This window comes from Peromyscus eremicus, chromosome 3 (assembly GCF_949786415.1).
Source record: "Peromyscus eremicus chromosome 3, PerEre_H2_v1, whole genome shotgun sequence".
Lineage (NCBI taxonomy): Eukaryota > Metazoa > Chordata > Mammalia > Rodentia > Cricetidae > Peromyscus > Peromyscus eremicus.
The window spans coordinates 26414104-26441301 of NC_081418.1; the positions used below are offsets into that span (position 1 = coordinate 26414104).

The following is a 27198-nucleotide window of genomic DNA, read 5'->3' on the forward strand; positions in this document are numbered from 1 at the left end:
TTTCAATCTAAAATAAGAAAATCACCTTACTTTTTCATGGTATATTCCATGATTTTTCTTACCTAGGCATTACTTAAGGCTGACCCTACCATGTTCCAAGTTCTCTTATGTCCTGGGCACATACTAATCCACAAAACAAAGCCTAAAACTAATGAAATCTTTATTATAGTTAGGAAGACTTACAAATTCACTTAATACTGTAAGATCTCACTTCTCTGGAACTTCTCTTGGAAAAAGTTTTCTTTTTCTATATGCAGGTAAACTTAAGGTTTCTTCCCCCTCAGGTCTCTAAAAGGTATAAATGCATCAAAAATCTTCAAAAGCACTAAAGAATGTCATAGCTTACAACGGAACCTTGTTTTATGGATGTGAAAACGAAGGCAGTGCGGTGGGCGCCTACTGACCCAGCACTGCTGTGGCAGAGGGACAGAGCCAGGGCTTCTGACCCAGCACCGCTCCTACCGCACGGCCTGCCACTTAGAGTCTGGGTGAGATTTTAATACAGCACATGTGACACACTCTGAAATGTGTGTTTGCAGCCCTTAAAGACTAAGAAGTGCTAGTCAACAGTTCACCAGCTTCTAGATGATATTACTGTGTGGAATGATTCTGAAAACATATTAAAGGGAGACTGACTAAGTCTCAAATCAAACACATACTTTCCTCTCTAAATGCTATAAGACGTAATTCTCAAATCCTTGTTACAGCTTTCTAAAATAGGCAATCTCAAAGAAATTAAGAGTCATCAGATAACCTTGGTCACCTGCGAAGCAGTGAGCTGAGAACTTTACTGTCTGTGATTTCACAACATGAAACTGACAAAGGAGAACTTACCTGCTAGAGCCCACTCTCCCGAGCCATGGGTGTGCCCACTGTAATACAAAACATATGTGTCATGTCTAGGTCCATCCACTGTCCGAAGTTCAAGGAAAGCTTTCAGTTTGGAATGCAGAGTATCAAAAGACAGTCCACTTGTGGAATAGTCACATCCATAGGTCTCAATCATATGATATGCAAAAAATCTTTGGATAGCATTAAGCATGCCAGTAGACCTCAGATTTAACTCCTGTACATGTTCTGGTGGAAGCAGTGTTGGCTGACCATCAGGACTGCAAAAGGAGAAAAAAAGTGAAAACAATTATTCTGGTTTCTGGAGAGTAGTAATTATTCTATGTTACATTCTTATCTATCATCTAGAATTGATTATCAAAGAACCATAATCAGTCATGCTAACGAAATGGCAAGTTTCTCTTCTCCTTTCATGCTGAAAATTAAGTTTAGAAAACTCAAAACCTGGTTTCTAAAACTTGTATTTCTTATCAGTAAAACAGTAAAGGCTGGAACAGTATCTCGTGAAATACACAGCACAATTCTTTGTCCCTATTCTTATGCTCTTACTGAAGGACAGATACTGAATAAGAACTTTTAAAAGCCGGATTGTACTAACTGTTTCAAGAACAAACCTGAGTAGGAACTGAAAGGAAAGAACATTTTATTGTTGAGAAAACTAAATTCCCACAGAAAACATGGGCAGCAAGAATGGAATTATATATTTAATTCTGTAGTGAAAAACACAATCTTTGTAATGTGTTCAAAATGTACTAACTTAAGGTGTGGTCTAAAAATAAAAGAAATTATCTATTAACAAAGACTTAGTTATTAAGACTTTTCACTAACTGAAGACTTTGACCTGATCCTGGAACAAATGGTACCCTGGGAAACACACTAAACTATGTTTTATAACTGACAGGAATAAAAAGCTTTTAGTGTTAAGGAACAAAAATCATCACTGGTCTCCTCTCCAAAAAGAAATTTCTATTAGAAATTTAAAAACTCTCAAGTTTACTTCAATCCTATCAATCCTAGTCCAAAATGCTTCAGTATTTACTAAAATAAAATCTTTTACATATTTCTGACATTTAATGGTAACCAGGGCAAAAATTAACTGTATATATTAGTATTTCCACAAATTCTTTCTGCAAAACTGCCATGTCTTACTTTATGAGACCTTTCTGAAGCACATTCACATCTTATGGGACCCTTCTACTTCCAGCGAGCCTTCAACACAGAAGCACTGTTACAAATTTATTTAGGGGTTCCTATCAAATACTGAAACCAGATTTTAAAAATTGTATCTCAAAATATCACCCTGACCAAAGAAACTATAAACAACATTTAGTCTTCAGAAATAATTTATGACAGAAACTATTTTCTCTATTGTACATAAAATTAGCTTTTAAAAGATTTAAAATACTGGTGTTCGTAGTTTCAAATTCCCCCTCCATTTGGGGGACAAAAATTATATGGAATGAAACTATAATAAAGTAAGTTTTTAATAAGCTTCATTGCTAACGTTTCATGCGTGTGCAGAATTTTTCATGGTACAGAGTATTTCCACATCCTAAACCTTACCAGCTCTCCAGAATGTCCCTCCAAGAGGGGCGACAGTATCGTTACTACTGTAAGTAAGACACTGAGGTTCAGCGCTTTCACAATTTGTTCAAGGAACCGAGAACCGGAACTGCAGGTTCTCGGCCGGGCAGACATCCCATTCTCACATCCTTTCCCAGGAACTTCATGACACCTCCTTAAGGAAGGGCCTTTCCTTCACAAGTTCATGCAGATTCCCTGAGCCCTATCTAAAATATAAGCTAAACGTATCTGTCGAAATATGTACAGTTAATCCTGAGAATGACACTATCACTTAAAGTCAGGTTTTACACACAGGATGAAGAGCAAGAGCACTACATTTTGGAAGTAAAGTCGTGAAAAAAGAATCTATCATAATCATTAAGAGAACTTCAACAGTTCAGTGGTTACTCTCAAGCCCAACAGACCACAGTACCTGCAGAAGTTGGTAGGGATCACAATAGCGTAGCCAACAGAGGTTCCTCCCAAACAGTTCCCTAGTTCATGAAAGAGCCCATGAGCCAGGGACTCCAGTGGCAGAACAATGAGAAACATGCTCAAGAAGATTCCATTTGTGGGCTAAAAAAGTAAAAAAACAACATTTATATACTTTGTGGATATTTACACGCATGTGTTTTGACTCACAGTTTTTACCACTACGTTCAAGGATACAAATAACAACTCATAATCTAAAAACAATAATAAGGAAAAGCACACATTTGTAGACAGGCATAAATTATAGGAGCAATGAACCAAAAATGAATCCCTAAGTCTTTTGGAAGTTGTAGCAAAACACAGCACATATTTTTAAAAATTTGTTAACCTTCCATCCAAACCAAAACCAAAAATATAACAACTCTGATGTGAAAGAGAAACAAAAACCATCTCTCCGTGTTCAACCCACATACGCATCATTTTTCCAAATACCATGACTACTGCTTTATCAAAGAGGATGCTTGAGGAAAGACTCGGCTGTCCCCATCCCATGTGGAGCCCAGCGAGTCCAGAAACTATGAGAATAAAACATAAAGGAAAATCAAGACCTTAAAGCTAAAAAGTTAATTTCATTTTTATATAATAGTTTACCTTTTAAAAACTACAAACTCAATTTGTCTAAATTGCAGATTCTAACAAAAAAATATTAAGGACATTTAAATACCTCTAAAGCAGCATATAAAACAAGGAAGACAGAAAAACAGTTTTAAAAGCCAAGTTTAAATATTAACTGAAACTAAAAAGCAGGAAAAAAAAGTGCCCATTTAGGTTGAAATAAAACAGAAAGATGATCATTAATCCCGTACTGAAGCTTTTTTTTTTTTGGTTTTTTGAAACAGGGTTTCTTTGTGCAGTTTTGGTGCCTGTCCTGGATCTTACTCTGTAGACCAGAATGGCCTCGAACTCACAGAGATCCGCCTGGCTCTGCCTCTTGAGTGCTGGGATTAAAGGTGTGCACCACTGCCACCCAGCTGTACTGTAGCTTTTTAATATTGGTACTATTCCAGATTCTTGCTTTGCTGCTGCAGAAATAATAGGCCTATATGCAGGAACAAATGTCAGCACTAAGGAGTGGTTCATCTGATCAAAAGTAGAAAACTTACCCATAATAAAAAAGCAGATACACTGTCCAATTTGGTACACTCTAGTTTATCAATTATATAATATAAATTATAGTAAGTTATGATTATTTTGTATAAAGAATTAATTTATGAACATTGAAAAATATGAAAATTTATAAATGATCAAAACTACTTCAAGTAGAGTCTTTTTTAGTATTTCCACATTTCATACTATATATACAATATACATACACACACACATAAATGTAGTGGTATTTGCTCCACCCATGACTTTGGGCTATAGGCCTGAAGGAGGCAGTACGTCCTGCCGTTGTTGTATGTGACCTCTTAAAAGGTAAGGGAGAAGGGTCATGAGCTCCTTCTCCCTGATGCCTGCTTCCTGGTCTGATCGAATACCATTTCTGTAAGGCCATTAATTTGTATATATTTACAGTCCCATATGCCAGCTTATGGTATCCAAAACCCTATCAAGTGTAAATATGCTACACGTTACATAACTGCTATATAACTTATACATGTTTTTTATGTAATGTATGTCACATAATTTCAAAAGACTTTGTGTTTATTGGATTAAAATGCTTATGCTTGTTGAATTAAAAATAACTAAATGGGAGATTTATCTTTTTAATTTTTTAGTTTATGTGTACCTGTGTCTGTGTGAGTGTATATGCACATGTGTGTGCAATTACATGTACTGATGTGTTCAAAGACCAGAAGAGTGAATTAGATCCTTTGAAGCTAGAGTTATAGGAGAGTTATAGTTTGTGAGACACTGTATTTATTATGTGGATGTTGAGATCACAACTCTGGTTTTCATAACCATAGTAACCATTTTTAATAGCTAAGTCATATCTCTCCAGCCCCCAACAAAACTCATGAAGTCATCAGAAGCAAAAGAATAGAAATCTAGAGAACATTTTTTTAAAATCTAAATGTCTAAATATTACTTAGGAGATCTTGATGTAAAGTCATCAAAGTTCTAATAGAAGTATTAGAAATCTATCCTGTCACTGAGTACTCTCAAAAGAGACAAAACCACAAAAAAATTAAAGCCATACCCTTATACAAGGGAAAACACAGCTGCAAAAGTGAACTCAGGCAAATCTACTTACGCTTCCCTATAACCAACAAAAGAGCCTTGAGTAATGAAATTCTGTGGTCTTGCCAAGTCTAAAAACATATGAAACTGTACAATGGCCAGTTACAGAATAAAGACTATGAGTGGAGGCTTCCTAGAGGCCAAGCTTCCTGAACTCTCAAGAGCATTCTGACCTGCAAAGGAGAACAGCAATGATAGCTATTTCAAATAATCGTGAAGACTCCATATATTTATACATACACAGCACAGAGAATGGAGGTTAGCACACAGAGAACAGTTTATAACTGGCACATCTTATCAATGTAGAGGATAATCTAGTAGTTATTTCTTGTTGGCTGGTGAGTTGTTTTCTTTTGCTTTTTTTTTTTTTAATTTTTGTTTTTGTTTTTTGAAACAGGGTCTCAGGATGTAGTTTTAGCTTGACTATAACTTGCCATTTAGGTAGGCTGGCCTTGAACTCACAGAGATCCACCAGGCTCTGCCTCCCGAGTTTGAGGATTAACAGCATGCACCACCACATGGCCCTCATTTAAAGGCTGGAAAACCAGGTAAAGAAGAAAAGATAGCTATGCACAATTTAACAATATTTCAATCAACTGTGGACCATATGCACCATTTGTGTACCTGTGAACAAGTTATCCATTCAGGGTCACATAAAATCACAAAGGAACGGAAAATGTCCAACTGTCTAGTAACACAGTGTGATGCACTGATGCACGGTTGTGCTACATGGGAACAAGCCTGCATTGCCAGTCATATAATTATGTACAGCACACAGCCAACAATAAATGACTGTTAGTGGTTCACATATTTCCTAACTGTACTTCCTCCATATTAAATGCTTACTGCAAAGTGGTCTGCCATGTTTACCCAGCAACAGCCCCACACTGTGTGCCTGCTGACTGCATCCATTATTAGAAAATAATCTAAATTTTCAAAGTATACGCTATAATGTTCAGGATGCACTGCTCAGAACTTATCTGTTAGAAACTATACCACCCATCCTTCATGAAGAAAATATTCTTCAGACCACTGTTTTTGGTGTTTTAGTGGGAAAGAAGCATCTACTCCTCTGAAGGGTTTCAATATTTTCCACCAAAGCATGCTCTGGAAACTTAACTCTCGATACAGCAATCTTAGGAAATGGAGTTTAATGGGACATTCATTGGTCATAAGGATAGGGAACTTTTAAATGACCTTCACAAATGAAATACTGATTATTATATAGGAGTTCCAAACTGTGAAACATACTTCTTAGCCCTTTATCTACCTCCCTCCATCTATCCATCCATCCATCTATCTATCCATTGATCCATCGATCCATCTAGCTCAACTTTCACTACTGAAATTGAGCTTTCTAATCTTCATACTGTGGGGAAAAAAGTCATTTCTTTATAAATTACCTACTCTGTGATACTGTCACAGCAACACAATGTACTAGGACATCCTATTTCATAGTGTTCTGGGAAAAGTGATAAAATTTTAGCTTCAAGCTAAAATAATGTCCCCCTTTGCAACCTAGACTAAATGGCTCTAAACTGGAGCAAACAAATGAAATAAAACAAAACAAAAATGTGAATGCCGTGCACTTCTAATTCAGCAGCAGACTGGAAAGCTCCCTGTTCTCCATGCCAAATGAAGGAAAGACTGTTCCTTCCATCTTGCTGGAAGTGAAATCATGCTACATTAATAGATTTCATCCCTTCTTTGGATGCGAGGCTGATACTAAACTCCTACCATACCCAGGGACTGGCCCTCTTTCACCTACAGTGAAATTAACGGTATAATGGCTTCTCTGGGTTGAATGAAAAGGGCTTCTGCCGGGCGGTGGTGGCGCACGCCTTTAATCCCAGCACTCGGGAGGCAGAGGCAGGCGAAACTCTGTGAGTTCGAGGCCAGCCTGGTCTCCAAAGCGATTTCCAGGAAAGGCGCAAAGCTACACAGAGAAACCCTGTCTTGAAAAACCAAAAAAAAAAAAAAAGGACTTCTACATAAAGTTGCACCAATGGCTGGGCGGCGGCGGTGGTGGTGCACGCCTTTAATCCCAGCACTAGAGAAGCAGAGCCAGGCAGATCTCTGCAAGTTTGAGGCCAGCCTGGTCTACAGAGCGAGATCTAGGGCAAGCACCAAAACTACACAGAGAAACCCTTTCTCGAAAAACCAAAAGAAAAAAGAAAAAATTCTGCCCCAAGTTTCTATGAAATCTTCAAATTACAATGGTTAGCAAATAAAGACATGTAAAGCTCAAGATTTCAGAGGGGATGTCTAAACATAAGAAAATGTCATGGGGGATGCTTCTAAGTGGGATGCAGTCTCCCTTCAGCCTTCTGTTGAATTTCCAATTCCCATCAAGGCCACACTAGCTGTGCTACGACACTGTGCCTTTCTAATTGACTTATTGAAGGGAAAAGTTTAAGAGATGGAAGCAAATGGCAAGCAGGGAACATAACACACACTGTGGGAAACAACGGCTAAAACAGTGCATCTTAAAGTCAGAATGAGCATATAAGCAAACCCCATGGAGGTTAATGTGAAATCCCAACTCTTCAATGAAAGTAACTGGGAATGAAACTATTGATCCACTCTGACAATATTAGAGTGGAAGAACTAACAAAAAACAAAGCTACTTAAAAGCTTCACTTGTGTGAAATTTCTTAGCCATGACATAAAAAAATTCACAAAAGAAAAATAAGTGATGAGTTAAGCCATATCTATTTTCATCTATCCTGACCTTGGCTGACAAACTGGTCTACTTAAGTTTCTTTAATTTCTTGATTTTCCTTGTCGTATTAGGTTTGCACTCACCCAACCGTTAGTGGGAGAGCTTTCCAGTAGAAATCAACCATCAACCGAAGGATCAGTTAAAGAGACACAAGCAAAACATTTAACACTTCAGTATTATTTTTATAGAAACATGGAGAGAGAGAGAGAGAGAGAGAGAGAGAGAGAGAGAGAGAGAGAGAGAATTAGGAACACTATTTAGAAATGTAAGGTAAACATAGTTCAATTTAGAAATCTATTAAAATTCAAGTTAAAGAGGCCGGCCCCCAGCTCCCATCTTGCCCCGGACTTCCCTTCTGAAGCACAGCACAGACTTCCCGTCTGGAGGAGAGAGAGAGAGAGAGAGAGAGAGAGAGAGAGAGAGAGAGAGAGAGAGAGAGAGGAGAGCTCCCATCCTCCCCCGGACTGCCCTTCTGAGCAAGAGCTCCCATCCTGCCCCGGACTTCCAATTTGGACAAGAGAGCTCCCATCTGGACAAGAGAGAGAGACTTCCTGAATCTGTCAGCTCTGTCTGAACCAAGTGTGCGGATAAGGCCAAGAACGAACCACAAGGAGATGGGCAGACGTCAAGGCAGAAACACATACAACAAAATGAATAGCAATACACCATCACCAGGCCCTAGCCCTCCTCCAACACCTAGACCTGAACATCAGAAATTGGAAGAAGCAGAAGAAAATAGCCTTATGAATGTCATCATGAAGAAGCTAGAGGCTCATGTAGAGGAAAAGACAAAAAAATGTGAAGAACACTGTAAACAACTAGAGGAAAGGGCAAACAAATTAGAAGAAATCAATAAAGTCCTGGAAGAGAACAATAAAATACTGAAAGAAAATCAAGAAAAATCAATGAAACAAATGAAGGAAACAGTCCAAGACCTGAAAAGGGAAATAGAAAAAATGAAGAAGACACAAACAGAGGGAATGCTGGAAATAGAAAATCTGAGAAAACGATTGGGAACTTCAGATGCAAGTATAATCAACAGAATGCAAGAGATGGAAGAGAGAATCTCTAGTGTTGAAGATACAATAGAAGAAATAGATTCATCAGTCAAAGAAAACACTAAAGCCAACAAAGTCATGAACCAAAATGTCCAAGAAATTTGGGACACCATGAAAAGACCAAACCTACGAATAATAGGGGTAGAAGAAGGAGAAGAATACCAACTCAAGGGCACAGAAAATATATTCAACAAGATCATAGAAGAAAACTTTCCCAACTTAAAGAAGGAAATGCCTATGAAGATACAGGAAGCCTATAGAACACCAAACAGACTAGACGCCCAAAAAAAGTCCCCTCGCCACATAATAATTAAACAATTAAATGTACAGAATAAAGAAAGAATATTAAGAGCAGCAAAGGAAAAAGGCCAAGTGACATATAAAGGTAAACCTATTAGAATAACACCCGATTTCTCAATGGAGACTTTGAAAGCCAGAAGGACCTGGACAGATGTAATGCAGACACTAAGAGACCATGGATGTCAGCCTAAACTAATATACCCAGCAAAACTTTCAATCATCATAGATGGCGTGAACAAGACATTCCATGACAAAGCCAGATTTAAACAATATTTATCCACAAACCCAGCCCTACAGAAAGCACTAGAAGGAAAATTCCAACCTAAGGAAGTCAGATACACCCTCGAAAACACAGGCAATAGATAAAGCCACAGCAGTAAACCCCAATGAAGAAAAGTACACACACATCACCACCAAAAAATAACAGGAATGAACAATCACTGGACATTAATATCCCTCAATATCAATGGAGTTAATTCACCTATAAAAAGACATAGGCTTACAGAATGGATACGAAAGCAGGACCCATCTTTCTGCTGCATACAAGAAACACATCTCAAATTCAAAGATAGACACTACCTAAAAATAAAAGGCTGGGAAAAGACTTTCCAATCAAACGGTCTTAAGAAACAAGCGGGTGTAGCCATCCTGATATCCAGCAAAATAGACTTCAAACTAAAATCAATCAAAAGAGATCAAGAAGGGCATTACATACTTACCACAGGAAAGATCCACCAAGATGAAGTCTCAATTCTGAACATTTATGCCCCAAACACAAGGGCACCCACATATGTAAAAGAAACATTATTAAAGCTTAAATCACATATAAAACCCCACACATTAATAGTGGGAGACCTCAACACCCCACTTTCACCACTGGACAGATCTCCCAAATCGAAACTTAACAGAGAAATAAAGGACTTAACTGATGTCATGACTCAAATGGACTTAATCGACATCTACAGAACATTCCATCCTAACAAAAAAGAATATACCTTCTTCTCAGCACCCCATGGAACCTTCTCTAAAATCGACCACATACTTGGTCACAAAACAAATCTAAACAGATACAAAACAATTGGAATAACCTCCTGTGTTCTATCAGACCACCATGGTCTAAAGTTGGATTTCAACAACAACAAAAACTACAGAAAACCTACAATCTCATGGAAACTGAACAATACCCACCTGAATCACCAATGGGTTAAGGAAGAAATAAAGAAAGAAATTAAAGACTTCCTAGAGATCAACAAAAATGAAGACACCACATATCCAAACCTATGGGACACTATGAAAGCAGTACTAAGAGGGAAATTCATAGCACTAAACGCCCACATAAATAAGCTGGAGAAATCTCACACTAGTGACTTAACAGCACACCTGAAAGTTCTAGAACAGGAAGAAGCAAAGTCTCCCAGGAAAAATAGATGCCAGGAAATTATCAAAGTGAGAGCTGAAATCAATAAAATAGAAACAAAGAGAACAATACAAAAAATTAATGAAACAAAGAGTTGGTTCTTTGAGAAAATCAACAAGATAGACAAGCCCTTATCCAAACTAACCAAAAGACAGAGAGAGAGCAGCCAAATCAACAAAATCAGAAATGAAAAGGGGGACATAACAACAGACATTGAGGAAATCCAGAGAATCATCAGGTCATACTTCAAAAACCTCTATTCCACAAAACTGGAAAACCTAAAAGAAATGGATAATTTTCTGGATAGGTACCACATACCTAAATTAAATCAAGACCAGATAAACTATTTAAATAGTCCAATAACCCCTAACGAAATAGAAACAGTCATTAAAAGTCTCCCAACCAAAAAAAGCCCAGGACCAGATGGTTTCAGTGCAGAATTCTACCAGATCTTCAAAGAAGAGTTAATACCAATACTCTCTAAATTGTTCCACACAATAGAAACAGAAGGAACATTACCAAACTCCTTCTATGAGGCTACAATTACCCTGATTCCCAAACCAAATAAGGATACAACAAAGAAAGAGAACTACAGACCGATCTCCCTCATGAACATTGATGCAAAAATACTCAATAAAATACTGGCAAACAGACTCCAAGAACACATCAAAACAATTATCCACCATGATCAAGTAGGATTCATTCCAGGATGCAAGGATGGTTCAACATACGAAAGTCTGTCAATGTGATACACCATATAAACAAACTCAAAGAAAAAAACCACATGATCATCTCACTAGATGCTGAAAAGGCATTTGACAAAATCCAACACCCCTTCATGATAAAGGTCTTGGAGCGATCAGGAATACAGGGAACATACCTAAACATAATAAAGGCAATTTACAGCAAGCCAACAGCCAACATCAAATTAAATGGAGAGAAACTCAAAGCAATTCCACTAAAATCAGGAACGAGGCAAGGCTGTCCGCTCTCCCCATACTTATTCAATATAGTACTTGAAGTTCTAGCCAGAGCAATAAGACAACATAAGGAGATTAAGGGGATACAAATTGGAAAGGAAGAAGTCAAGCTTTCCCTATTTGCAGATGACACGATAGTATACTTGAGCAACCCCAAAGATTCCACCAAGGAACTGATACAACTTATAAACACCTTCAGCAACATAGCAGGATACAAGATCAACTCAAAAAAAATCAGTAGCCCTCCTATATACAATGGACAAAAAAGCGGAGAAGGAAATCAGAGATACATCACCCTTTACTATAGCCACAAATGACATAAAATACCTTGGGGTAACACTAACCAAGCAAGTGAAGGACCTATATGACAAGAACTTTAAGTCCCTGAAAAAAGAAATTGAAGAAGATGTCAGAAAATGGAAAGATCTCCCATGCTCATGGATAGGCAGAACTAACATAGTAAAAATGGCAATCTTACCAAAAGCAATCTACAGATTCAATGCAATCCCCATCAAAATACCAACACAATTCTTCACAGACCTGGAAAGAATAATACTCAACTTCATATGGAAAAACAAAAAACCCAGGATAGCCAAAAGAATCCTGTACAATAACACAACCTCTGGAGGCATCACGATCCCTGACTTCAAGCTGTACTATAGAGCTACAGTAATAAAAACAGCTTGGTACTGGCATAAAAACCGACATGTGGACCAATGGAATCGAATTGAAGACCCTGACATTAATCTGCACACCTATGAACAAATAATTTTTGACAAAGAAGCCAAAAGTGCACAATGGAAAAAAGAAAGCATCTTCAACAAATGGTGCTGGCAAAACTGGATATCAACATGTAGAAGGCTGCAAATAGATCCATATCTATCACCATGCACAAAACTTAAGTCCAAGTGGATCAAAGACCTCAACATAAATCCAGCTACTCTGAACCTGGTAGAAGAGAAAGTAGGAAGTAGTCTTGAATGCATTGGCATAGGAGACCACTTTCTAAATAGAACACCAGTAGCACAGACACTGAGAGAAACAACCAATCAATGGGACCTCTTGAAACTGAGAAGCTTTTGTAGGGCAAAGGATACGGTCAACAAAGCAAAGCGACAGCCTACAGAATGGGAAAAGATCTTCACTAACCCCACATCTGACAGAGGACTGATATCCAGAATATATAAGGAACTCAAGAAATTAGACATCAAAATGCCCAACAGTCCAATTAAGAAATGGGCTATAGAGCTAAACAGAGAATTCTCAACAGAGGAAACTCAAATGGCTGAAAGACATTTAAGGAATTGCTCAACATCCCTAATCATCAGGGAAATGCAAATCAAAACAACTCTGAGATACCACCTTACGCCTGTCAGAATGGCTAAGATCAAAAACATTGAAGACACCTTATGCTGGAGAGGATGTGGAGCTAGGGGAACTCTCCTCCACTGCTGGTGGGAATGCAAGCTTGTACAACCACTTTGGAAATCAATATGGCGCTTTCTTAGAAAATTGGGAATCCATCTCCCCCAAGATCCAGCTACACCACTCTTGGGCATATACCCAAGGAATGCTCAACCACACCACAAGAGCACTTGTTCAGCTATGTTCATATCAGCATTGTTTGTAATAGCCAGAACATGGAAACAACCTAGATGCCCTTCAACTGAAGAATGGATAAACAAAATGTGGTACATATACACAATGGACTACTACTCAGCAGAGAAAAACAATGACATCATGAGGTTTGCACGCAAATGGATAGATCTAGAAAAAATCATCCTGAGTGAGGTATCCCAGACTCAGAAAGACAAACATGGTATGTACTCACTCATAACAGGATACTAGATGTGGAACAAGGATGACTGGACTGCTACTCACATAACCAGGGAGGCTACCTGGAAAACAGGACTCCAAGAAAGACACAGGGATCGCCCAATGACAGAGAAATGGAATGAGATCTACATGAACAGCCTGGACATGAGTGGGGGTAGTGAAGGGTGAGGGTCGAGGGAAAGAGAGCTTGGGGGAGTGGGAGATCCCAGCTAGATCAACAACAGAGAGGGAGAACAAGGAATAGGAGACCATGGTAAATGAAGACCACATGAGAATAGGAAGAAACAAAGTGCTAGAGAGGCCCACAGAAATCCACAAAGATACCCCCACAACAGACTGCTGGCAGTGGTCGAGAGACAGTCCGAACTGACCTACTCTGGTGATGGGATGGCCAAACACCCTAACTGTCGTGGTAGAAACCTCATCCAACTACTGAGGGATCTGGATGCAGAGATCCATGACTAGGCCCCAGGTGGATCTCTGGGAGTCCAATTAGCGAGAATGAGGAGGGTTTATATGAGCGAGAATTGTTGAGACCAAGGTTGGATAAAGCACAGGGACAAATAGCCAAACGAACGGAAACACATGAAATATGAACCAATGGCTGAGGGGTCACCAACTGGATCAGGCCCTCTGAGTGGGTGAGACAGTTGATTGGCCTGATCTGTTTGGGAGGCATCCAGGCAGTGGCACCGGGTCCTGTGCTCATTGCATGAGTCGGCTGTTTGAAACCTGGGGCCTATGCAGGGTCCCTTGGCTCGGCCTGGGAGGAGGGGACTGGACCTACCTGGACTGAGTCCACCAGGTTGATCTCAGTCTGTGGGGAAGGCTTTGCCCTGGAGGAGAATGGAATGGGGGGCGGGTTGGGGGGAAGGTGAGGGAGGCGGGAGGGGGGAGAACAAGGGAATCTGTGGCTGATATGTAGAACTGAATTGTATTGCAAAATAAAAATTAAAAAAAAAAATTCAAGTTAAAGAATTTGAGATAGCTGAGAATGGACTTGGATTGGCAATGTCATTCTCTCCAAAATAGTCTTACCCAACAGGCTTCAACTGTTTCCCTTTCACTATATAATTTTCTGACTCTAAATCATTTGAAGTCACTGGAACTTGTGTAGACCTGGTAGATGCTTCCCAAATTATGTTTCATATGAGTGTTACATTTGCTTTTCATCTAACGTCCAAGGAGAGATCACACATAGAAGTTAAAGGGTATGTGAGCTGGGGCGGAAGGTAATGGGGTTAGTGAGGGTTAGAGACAAAGATTCCATAGACAGAGGAGTATAGAAATGCTGCTCTTTCAGTATTTTCTTTTAGTGTTTTTGTTTGTTTGTTTGTTTTTCCCTCTGAGTATACTCATTTACATTTCACAGAACACTGGGTAGAAGAAAGATTTTGAAAGCTTTCTATAATCAATTAAATGAAAATTAAGGTGAAAAGTCTAATTTCCTACAAGGAACAATCCCAACATCATACACAACAGTTATCAAGTAGCAGCCAATTGGGGAATATAAATACATTCAGGTGGATTTACATTAGTTTTGAACCACTAAACCAATAAACCACTCAACATGTGTATTGCTGACCAGGATTAACTCAAGACTATAGCAAAGCATAATGCTAGGCTCTTCCTCAAATTACTGAATTCCATTCTTCAGAACTTCAACAAATTCCACATGACTCAAGGCACAGATGTTAAGAACAAAGCTCAGCAAGCTTTTTCTATAATTAATATTTTAAGCTTTGGAAGCAAGTAATAGGGTTTTTATTGAAACTACTAAACAATACCATCTATGATGATAAAAATCAAGGGCCAAGGAGTTCTAAAATCTATTCCTACATTTAGGAACAGGCCTTAAATACATAAAGACAAAACAAACAAACAAACAATAACAAAAAACACTGAGGGGCTAGAGATGTTTCAGCAATGCAGTGAAGAGTGCTTACTGCTTTTGCAGAAAATCAAAGTTCAGTTCCTAGCACCCATATCAGGTAGTTCAGGACAGCCTGCAAACCCAGCTCCAAGGAATTTGACACCCCTGCAACAGCACCTACACACACACACACACACACACACACACACACACACACACACAGACACACACACACACACACAGACACACACACACACACAGACACACACACACACACACACAGACACACACACACACAGACACACACACACACACAGACACACACACACACACTTTCTTAAATGAGGAAATACACATTCTAATATCTCTGAATATTGATAGAATTAGACAGAAAATTATCAAGGATATTGATACATGAACAACATCACTACCCAGCTCATCTTAGCTCTTATTTATAGTATACTCTGCCCAACAGCAGTGTATTCTTTTTCAGATTATTTTCAAGTGAAGATGAACTAAAACATATGCCAGGCCATAAACAGGTCTTCATCAAAATACTAAAATACAAATTGTGTCCTCCAACCACAATGATAAATCAGAAATTTAAAAAAAAATAGACTAATGTTGGGAAATCCACAAATATTAGGCTTTTAAACAATAAAAATATACATAACCCATGGGTCAAAGAAGAAATTACAAGGGAAATTAGAAAATACCTTGAAAAGCAGTATAACACTATCTGAAAGATAGACATAGACCAAAATAAAAAAATAGCTCGAGTTTAAGATCTCACATTTACATTTAATTATGGTAGACATATATGCAAAGGCCATTCAGTTAGGTAAATGTCAGTCTCTAGTCTTTTCAGTAAAGGTGCTGAAGCAACTAGATATTCACAAACTAAATAAAATTAAGGTCCCTATACTATAAACAAGAAACTAAAATAGAGCATAGCCCAAAATGTGAAGGCTAAAATGATAAAGCTTCTGGAATAAAATACAAGAGAACCTACAGTTGAGTAGATTCTTGTATAAAATACTAAATACACAGTTCATAAGAGAAAGAACTGATAAACTGAATTTTATAAAGTTAAGTGTTTATTCTTCAAAAGTATCAATAAGAAAGTTAAAATATAAGCCAGAGTGAAAAGAACATTTCTACATCCTTAATCTGTTAAGAGACTTGTACCCAAATATACAATGATCTCTTAAAACTCAAGACAAATAGCCTAACTGAAAAATAGGTGAAAAATATGAGTTATTTAAATATACTCATTAAATGAAATACTTTCACTCACGTAAATGAGATACCACTTGAGAGCTAACTTAAGTGACTTTTTCAAGTAGGTCAACTTTAGAAAAATACTACCATGCTGTGGGATATTCTGTATGGCAAATGTGTTGCTGATTAGTCAATCAATAAAACACTGATTGGCCATTGGCTAGGCAGGAAGTGTAGGCGGGACAAGGAGGAGAATAAAGCTGGGAAGTGGAAGGCTGAGTCAGAGAGAGACACTGCCAGCCACCACGATGACAGACAGCATGTGAAGATGCTGGTAAGCCACAAGCCACGTGGCAAGGTATAGATTTATAGAAATGGATTAATTTAAGCTGTAAGAACAGTTAGCAAGAAGCCTGCCATGGCCATACAGTTTGTAACCAATTTAAGTCTCTGTGTTTACTTGGTCGGGTCTGAGGCTGTGGGACTAGCAGGTGATAGAGATTTGTCCTGACTGTGGGCCAGGCAGGAAAACTCCATCTACACTACCATCAAAAGTTAATACCATGGAGATTGATTCTCCTAACATTATCTTTGCTGAAAGATTCCTTGGAAAGCTTTTGTGTAGTCCCATTGGTGTGTGCTGTGGATTATGTTCATTGTTAATAAAAAACTATTTGGCCGATAGCAGGGCAAGAAGAGATTGGGTGAGACAGTCTGACACAAAGAGAATGATGGGAGGAGGAAGGTCAGAGTCAGGAGAGTCTAGAGAAACACCAGCCAGCCAGCCAGCCGCCGAGCAAGCAAGCAGTACATGTAAAAAATGAGGTAACAAGATATGAGCTACATGGCAAAGTATATATAGAAATATAGGTTAATTTAAGTATAAGAGTTAGCTAGTAACAAGCCTGAGCTTTCGGCTGAGCATTTATAATTAATATAAGCCTTTGTGTGTTTAAGAGTGGCTGTGGAACAGGAAAACTTCCATCTACAAGTGTGTATACTTTACTTGAAGTATATATAAAACATATATGCACTGGTATACGCAAAACAGAAAAATCTAGTGACCAAGATAGTATCTGGTTAACAGAATTTTATGACCTGGAAAGAAGTCATACATGAATGAGGCTGACTTGGCAAAGAAAAAGTAGTTAAGACTGGGAAAGTAGCCAACACAGAGAAAAGTGGATGAGGAAGGAAAATTCTTGCTAGAGTTCTGACATCATCATAATTCTGAAAGTCCCTAGCTCTGGCAAGTAAGCAAAATGAGGAAGCTACCCTGAGACAATACCCAAGATGTTTTCACCACTTGCTCGACTCCCATACCGGCTCCTTGAGTCAGCCCACACTAAACAGAAGCATCATGCCCAGGCAAGTGTTTATATCTAACGCCCTTTAACACTCACATCTAGAAATCAAACAGCAGCACCAAATTGGTACAAAGCAACTGAACTAAGAGGAGTTGCTCTTGTATGTCCACATTCCAGCCTGAGGTACTCAAATTATACTGTTTGTCACATTATGAACAATTTATAATCAAACTCTTTTCATGTTAGCCTCTTCTTCTCATTACAGAGTTATCCATTTCTAAGGGCAAAGATGTCCTGAGCTCCTCAGCATTCAGCACCATCTCTAGCTAAATGTCAATAACTACTCAGAAAAAAAGACAAATTCATGAATAATATAGACACAAGGGCTGAAGAGATGGCTTAGTCAGTCAAGTGCCTGACAAGAAACAGGAGGATCTGGGTCTGGATCTCCAGAACCCATGGAAAAAGCCAGGTGTGGCGGCACATGTCTATAACCCTAGTGCTGGAGAGATATTGACAGGAGAATCCCTAGAGTTTGATGGCCAGCTAGTATAGTCATGTCAGTGAGAGACCCTTTCTCAAAAAAAAAGAAAAAGAAAAAGAAAGAAAGAAAGAGAAAAAGAAAAAAAGGTGAAAGATTGAGCAAGATAGGTACTAGATGCAAACATCTGACCTCCATATGCATGCAGACAAACACATACATGCATGTACATAGACACAATACATACACATACATAAATCACACACATATAACTTAAAAAATACTATAAACACAAACTCTTAACTGCATAGTTTGAATGTCCATAAGCATATTTAAAAAAACATTTTTGGGCAGGAACTATATCATAAAATCTATTTTTCTCTTATCTAAAATTCAGATTCTCTAATCTTTATTTCAGAAGCTGATATGGTACTACACATATAATTTCTTTTCAAATAAAATCTTAAGAAAAAGGCTATACCGTAAATATGCTATACATAAGCCACAGAAGACAGGTATGGGTTTAGGCATACCAGTAACTCTAGTTATGTCTTTAAAGCATAATCTTAAGTATGTCTTTAAGTATAATCTAAGAATGTCTTTAAGTATAATCTCCAATTGGCATTGACATAAGAAAATAACCTAAGACCAACAATGAAACACATGAGCTTACACAACGAAACACAGGAGCTTACCTGCCAGGAGACTGCTCCCAAAATTGCTGTTGCAAGAAGACTAAAAAAAACTAACTGCTCTGAAATTAAGCAAAAATGACGCATCCCTTTGGATGCCATGATTCTATCAAGGCTATTGTTATCTGCTCTGTGGTTGATATATACTTTATGGCAGTCGTTTAATTTGGTATGAAATCCCCAAAGAGTTAAAAGAAAAATAATATGGCAAATCATCCAAAAAATTCCAAAAATGGAAAAGCCTGGTATTACAAAATACCAGAGGTGAGTGTCTCTGAGTTTAAATGCTGAAAGAATAAAGAATGTAAGTTCAATCATTCCAATGAAAACCACTGAAAGTCTCCTGCAAATTCTTCCACGGTACAGAAAAGGTTTCCACCTTTCGGTTACTGAAAGTCCACTAAAATAAATGTCAAGGAAAGGATCAGTTATCAAACAAATAAAAAAGCATGCAAAAGCAATTGGATTCTGGGGAGTTTCCAATGAAGAGAAAAATAACAATACTGAAAAAATTATTAAGTTTGGTATAGCTAGAAAGGACTTCATTCTCAGGTCTATAATGAGCATGGCCAAAGCCATGACAAGCAAAATAACACTCAGAGATTTCTCCACCAGCATAGTTGTGCTGGCGATGGCAAACCCAACAAGTTCCAGAAACTCTACTGTGGTTAGTAAAGTGGGCCGATGGCGGATGTAACCAGAAATTCTCTCCACCAAAGCACACAATATCCTTAATACTATAGATGTCAGAAGAAGGTATTTGGTTGACTCTTCTTTCACGTCATTTTTAAAGGATGAATTATCAAGAAAACATAGAAGGCCAAGCAAAAATCCAAACCAGAGATTGGAGAGACTTAAACTTGCTGCTTCCATTGAAAAGTAATAATAGAGTATGCTGGCAATCCCCAGAACAAAGAGGCCGAGAATAAAAATCACCAAAATTAAAGAATTTGCTGTTTTTTCCCATCGTACATAAAGACCTAAGCATATAGCCACTAGTAAGTTGATTCTGGCTAAGTAGCCGAGATACCGCACGGAGGAGTGCATGTTCACTTCTCTATTGACTTCTTCCAGCCGTGTCATTGCTAGATAGAGACAGTGACTGAAGCAGTACCGCAGTGATTTACACATGTAATCTGGCAATGGAGGTGCTTCCCACACGTGCGAAAATAAACTTCCTGTATTTCATTCAACAAATCCAAGGTGGTGCTAACTTCTATTCCAACATGTTCTCTGAAGTTTTCTTTATAGTGACCTAAAGAGAAGAAACATTATTGCACAGTTCATTTTATATACTATTTTGATTTGTGCCATTTTCTTTATACTAGATAAATGACCACCACCACCACCACCCCTTTTGTTTTTGTGAGACAGGGTTTCTCTGTGTGTAGCCCTGGCTGTCCTGGAAATTGCTCTGTAGACCAAGTTGGCCTAGAACTCACAGAGATCTGCCTGCCTCTGCCTCCCAAGTGCTGGAGGGCATTAAAGGCATGTGCCACCACTGCCCGTCTACATTACATAAATGAATAAGAGAAAAATAGAGGTTCTTCTGAAATCCAGTTCAAAGTCTAATTGCACATATCTTTTTTTTTTTTTTCTTGGTTTTTTCAAGACAGGGTTTCTCTGTATAGCTTTGTGCCTTTCCTGGAACTCACTCTGTAGCCCAGGCTGGCCTCAATCTCACAGAGATCCACCTGGCTCTGCCTCCCGAGTGCTGGGATTAAAGGCGTGCACCACCACCACCACCACCACTGCCTGACTAATTACATATATCTTAATAGCAATGTTTTATGGCTTATAAATTCTGCAAGTTACACAAAGGAAAATGCCCATGATTTCTATTCATATTGATTAGACTGCACCACTAATTATCAGTGGAGTCTTCTTGTCAATGTCGATGCTGAGCCTGCCTAATCTATTCCTACTTGAATACTCAGTTTCACTTATATCATAAGCACTTGGATTTGATACAACAAAATGCCACTCAACTTTTAAATGGAATGAAGGACTTCATTAGTACTTCTAATTTGAAAACACTAGTATACAGAGATGTTAACTATTATTGCTGTCTTAATCCCCTAAATCTTATTACAAGACAGTCCTAAAAACTCTATAAAATTTCAGTCTTTATATGGTTTAGCTAATAAACTTAGCTAGAAATAGAATTTTACTCTATTAAGGTTACTCAGTCCCTAAAGCTGAGGCATAATTCTTGTACTTTCACTCCTACCAAAATAGATTACTTGGATTATCACTTACTTTTCAAATCTAAATACTATCTATGTAGTAAATCAATCGCTGAACTTCTTACTCAAAACTCATATACTGAAATGCTTACCAGGTCATGGTAAAGTAAATGAAGAACTTCTTCAAGTCTACCTTTTCAAAAGGTCACTACACTACAGAAATTATTTGCTAGGACTCAAATAACTATTTCAACTTTACATGCTTTCATAGGTTTCACCCAAAACACAATAATGGTTAAAAAAAATTTTATATAATATATACGTACAGTGGAGTCAATGAGATAAGCTCAACTGTGAAGTCTTACTACTACATGAGTCCAATCTCTGAGACTTATAATGGTGGAAAGAGAGAACCAACTCCTACAAGTAGTCCTGACATATGCATACATACTAACCACACAACACACACACACACACACACACACACACACACACACACACAAATATATAAAAAGGATTACTGAACTATCTACTAGGTAGCTCTTCAATGTTTTCCAGTATAATGTAACACAAATATATAAAAAGAATTACTGAACTATTCACTAGGTGTTTTCCAGTATACTGTAAGAACTGATATATTGTAATAGCTCATGGTTATAAATACTTAAAAACCCAAAATACTCAAAAAACAAATAGTTCATGGTCTGAGGTGGGTATCAGTGCTAGAGTGTTTCTCTAAAATATACTTACAAGGCATTATTAAGCTTGAACCCAAGCAACAAATGCACAAGAGTGAAGAGGAGGATGTGATTAGCTTATTTAAACTTTCCTAATAGAGTATACTAAAAGACATACTCAAACAGAATCATGAGATAACTTAGAATTAACCCCTAAGTAGCATTTGGCTGGAGAAGACTGTTTCTGGAACAATCTTAGGATCCCTAGCACATTTCAAGTGCCATTACTAGTTCTACTTTTTTTAGGTAAAGCATATTTTTATTTCAAAATCTATTCATTAGGTATTCAAGCCAATTTTCCTCTATTATGTTTCATATAAGCACTTCTTACCATGTGAGATTAATGAAAATGTCTGCTTTTTGTATATTGTCAATTTCTATATTAGTATAAGAAACTGATAAAATCTAGACTGTAAAAACGTTTTATAAAATATTACTCCTATATACTATAATACACACAGGGGGAGAGGAGAAAGAGAAGAGAGACTCAAAGTATTGATGGTATAATATAGGCTCATAATGAGCACTACTAGACAGAGAAAAATTCACACACTATGCTGAAAGATACCACACTCTACATTCACGAGACTCCTTTGTTTCCTGGTCAATATTCTTTCCCACTCTGTGACTATTCAAACCTCTTTCTTTTCAAATCTCTTGACACCTACATCTCACTGAATTTTTACCACATGACTGCTTCCTAACAGTGTCATCAAAAGGGAACCTGTAAGTTTCCAATAAATAAATCCACCTCTATCTGTATCTCTGAATGCCAGTCAGAAAGAGTACCCATTCCTTTGTGAATTTTTGCTGTTACAGAATGTCATTCTCTCCAAACTTTCACTTATGTTTTATTCATTAGTCTTAAGCATTTGTAGGTCAGCTTTTAAAAAAACTACTAAACAAAAGGGTAAAGAGAAACAAAAAAACAATCTTTGTTCTCCCCATCTCTTCTACCATATTCAATTTTCTTCTTTCTTGACAGCTAATGTTTGGTTGTTTAAGTTCTCATACACTCATTCCAAAACACAGAGCAGTACCATTCCCTTAGTGTAACTGCTCTACCAACTTCTAGAATGATCAGCAAGTTCCTAAATATGATGGAACCTTTGCAGGATCCCTGCACATTGCGTTTAAAATCCTTCACAGTGTTGAGTACTATCACCTTCTGAAATCTTCCCTTCCCTTGGCTTCTAAAGTCCAAGGATCCATATTTTCTTCCTAACTCAGTGGTTTCTCCTTGCTTGTCTTCAAAGTTCTTCATTTTCAAACCATCTTTTGGTCACTCAACCCCAACCTAGGCTTTAAGCAATCTCAATTATTTCCATATCTTAATTACACAATTTAATAAAAGGCAATACAGCTGTAACATGTAATATTATGCTACCACATTCTTATAGGACTTAGTTTTAAAAGTCTTTGCCCATTTTATCTTTAAAAGATAGCCTGAACTAGAAATTAAAACAAATCAAAAAAGCATTTTAATTCTTTTCACTTGAGCTGCCTTTCCTAATGATTTCATGGAAAATTCCAGAGGCAAATAAAAGCAGAACACAATGGAATCAATCAGCAAGTCACTGCTAAAGTCCATTTTAAAAAAAAAAATCCCAAGCTGTATATACAACTCAGAAAGCATGCTTGGTATTTGGGAGGCCCTGGGTTTGAACCCAGTAGTACACCTCCAACCTTCAATCCTATATACTACATTAACCTTCTTTCTCACTTCTTCAACCACAATTTAATCTTCACCAGCTCTTGATTTTTCTTTCTTCTTAGCATCTCTTTCACATTTCTACTTCTTATCCCCAAAGTCACCATCTCCATTTTGACCACCATGATCTCATGCTTGAATGTTTTCCTCTTTTTTTTTCAATCTACTCCTGTACTTCTTATACAAATTGTGTTTTTTTGTTTGGTTGGTTTGGTGTTTCGAGAAAGGGTTTCTCTGTGTAACAGCCTAGGCTGTCCTGGAACTCAATTTCTATACCAGGCTGGCCTCGAACTCTTCACAGAGCTGCCTCGCCTGCCTCTGCCTCCCGTGGGCTGGGATTAAAGGCATGCACCACCACCACAACCTAGCCACAAAGTTGGCTTTTAAGACCAAATTTTACCATGTTACTCCGCCATGCAAAATTCTCGAATGGCTTTCCATCCCTCATAGTACTATAAGTCTACGCTCTTTCAGTGCCTGATAAAGTAATCTACATTAGATAGGAATAATTTTCCTACCCATCTGTTACTCTTCTTCCTCTCACTTTGGATTCCAAACAAATGACATTTCGATTATGAACTACATAATTACCATGCCCTCTCTGGATACACTCTTTTTCCTCCTCCTAGTCCTAACTATCCTTTGTCTGTCAATCTCTTCAGGTCTGGGCTTAAAAATCATTTCTTGGAAGAATCGCCTCTCACTAGTCAGATATCCCTGCACGTCCTCTGAAATAAAAAAAAATAAAAATAAAAATACTCTTCTCTTTACCACACGTTTAATGTCTGCATTCCTCACTAAGTCACAAGGTCTCTGGTGAGATTTGACTTCCACAATGCATGCTCAGTATCTAGCCAAGTCTGTAATCAAGTTAGCATTCAATCTGGTTTTTTTTTTTTAAAAAAAAAAAAAAAAAAAAAAAGACTAACACAGAACTAATGTGGATAAAATAAACAGCTTTTCTAATATGCCACAACTAATACTAGTAGTTAGGGGAGATTCCAGGAATGTCTGGCTTCTTTGCTTTCGGCTTAACTCCAGCCTTCTCTTAATTCACCAAATTTCTTTCGAAACAGAAAGTACCCTCCCCATGTCCTAAGGCAATGGGCTGCAAGACACAATGTATCGCTTTCATGACCTTTCAGTGTAAATCTATTTCTGTCCCATTTAGAGGAAGTATCAAACCCTGAAAGGACCACACCGAGAAGTCAGGGTTGGAGAATTACAATCTTGCTTTTCTGAGTGCCCCGCCAATAACTCTTCAGACCCACCTCTGAACCAGAAGAATGGCAACTCAAAACTCTATAAATTCCTCCCTTTGGAGCCGCAATGGTAACTCGTCTCCCATTAGGCCTTATCCTAGCGAGGGGTGGAGAGATGGGGCCGGGGCCCTGGCTCTTCGCCAGCCCTTAGAGAAGACGACACAACGAGACGCCGGGGTCGGGGTGACTAGGGACACCCTCCCTTCGCGGTCGCCGGTCCCTGGCTCGCTCGGCTCCCGCCCGGAGGTCGGCGGGGCGGGGCCTGGCCGGGTCAGCGCGGCCCTGGGCGGCGCCCACGCCCTCCGCCGCCCCGCGGCTCTCCCCGAGCCACTTACCTGGCTCCGATCGCCACCGACCCTCGCTCCGTCCTGCGACTCGGAACCAGCTGGTGGTGAGCCGTGGGGACGGGAGCCGGAGACCGCCCTCGCTAGCACTGCACGGCCTCGGTGGAAACTTTCTCGAGTACCAACACGGCCGCCATGTTTCCGCCGACGACTCCGGGCGGTACGGATCGCCGCCAGGGTCAAGCCGCGCCGCGCGCTTCCTTCCCTGGCCCGGCCTCCCCGTGGCTCTCCACGCCCAGCTGCGAGCCGCAGCGAGGCAGGTGCGCCCGGCGCGCTGCACGAAGGCCGGCGGCCCCACCCTGGGTCCTGCTTTAACTTCCACCTGAGATTAGCAGCAAGAGCAGGGGACCGGAAGACTGCCGAGGAAGACCAGGCCCCTAAAGCCTCTAGGTCATCGCTTAGGAGAGAACCGAGACTGGGCCACCTTGGGTGGGATAGTTGCAAGTAGACTGCAAATATATACAAAAGGCGTTGCTGCTCTTTCATATAGATGATATAATATATGGCTTTGCATATGATAACCAAGCCTTCAAAGCCCTTCTGTCTTTACCTCAACTTGCTTTTTTAATTAAGTCCGCCATTAATCCACATCCTGAATATCTTTATTCTACAGCCCTATCTCTCCCTGGCTCTGAGCTACTTTCAAACTCAACTGACAATATTAATTTGCACTCTGCTGTCCCTGAATTCACATGGCCATACTGTTGGGAGCCATATTTCAGAGCTGCTGTGATGCCAGGGTAAACTTAGGGGTTGAAATCTGGTTGCAGTTTTGGTTTCTCCATGTATAAAATGGTAACAAAACCTTCCTCACAAGATTGTGAAGAGACAAGGAAACAATGTGTTCTCCATGCCCACAATGAGTTTTTTAAAATATTCAATACCTGTAAGAACACGTTGTTAAGGAGGGCTTTATTTAAGACAGTCAGTCGTCATTAAGTACAGGGACCAATGTAATTCCACCTTGAAGTGGAGGTGGAGGTTTCTAATCAAAATCAAGATTGTAGACGTGGGAATTTAAAGATAAGAAGCAGGATGCAGTGATGCATGAGTGGATGGAGAATCACAAAGAGAAAACAAGCGTTAAGGGGGCAATGATTCAATGACTAAGAAGTATAACAGCATTCTTAAGAAAAGAGCAAGGGTGAGTACTTGTTACCTAGAAAATGGGGAAATAAGGAAAACATTCTAACTAAACTGACTTCATAGCATTCTTGGTAATATATATATATATATATATATATATATATATATATATATATATATATATATATATATTTTAAAAAACCCTAGATTTTACAAGGGAATGCACAGTTGGGCCTGAAAAACAGTTTCTGAATGAAGCCCGAATAAAGTTTGGCTAGACAAAAAAGCATGAAGTCCCCTTTCCTTTCCAAAAGCCCCTCATCCTGCCTGCCTTCTGTTTCCATTTCCTGCCCATTGCAGCTCGCTGTGAGGTCAAACCATTTCAAAGCCCTGGTCTTCTCATATGTAAACAAATACTGATAACATCTATCCTACATGGTTCTTCTATGGATTTAGAGAGAATGTATGTTTTAAAAATACCTTACAACCTTTAGATGGCTTATCCTTTCAGATAAAGCTCAAAATCCTTAAATAGGGCATGTGGGTGTTATCTGAGTGGTAGAGTGCTTGCCTTGGAGGAAGCACTGCCAGGGGGAAAAAAATCTTTAAATAAATACAGACAAATTGTGTACTTTTCACCTTCAGTTTAAACTCCCACACACTCCCCTGCTCTGCACTCCAGCCTGCTTTCATTTCCTCAAATGTAGGGCCATGTCCAGTGTTGCTCACTATTCCATCAGCTTAGTTCCTGATAGAGAGTTAGCATGTTAATGTTTTTTTTTTAAATAAAAGGATCAAATATTATTGGCCCTTGCTAGCTCTCACCACTTAATTTACATTAGTGTTATCTGTGTATTTTTTCTGTGTATTTTTTCTGTGTCTCTTAATGTTACAGTCGCC

At 38.8% G+C, this 27198-nt stretch overlaps 1 protein-coding gene across 2 annotated transcripts in view; it reads right to left on the bottom strand.

Annotated features, from left to right (window-relative positions):
- The window catches only part of Tmem168 (transmembrane protein 168), a 33254-nt gene extending 7859 nt beyond the window's left edge, over nucleotides 1-25395 (bottom strand). The window contains exons 1-4 of one of the 2 annotated variants that reach the window (XM_059257387.1): nucleotides 25204-25395; nucleotides 18976-20227; nucleotides 2846-2988; nucleotides 835-1109 (exon numbers count right to left, since the gene is read on the bottom strand). In XM_059257387.1, the coding sequence (XP_059113370.1) occupies nucleotides 835-1109; nucleotides 2846-2988; nucleotides 18976-20103 (1546 nt within the window). In that variant the 5' untranslated portion in view covers nucleotides 20104-20227; nucleotides 25204-25395. Of the gene's footprint in view, nucleotides 1-834; nucleotides 1110-2845; nucleotides 2989-18975; nucleotides 20228-24877; nucleotides 25093-25203 lie in introns of those variants that run through there. The other variant, XM_059257388.1, reaches the window with a different exon arrangement.
- Nucleotides 25396-27198: the final 1803 nt, after the last annotated feature.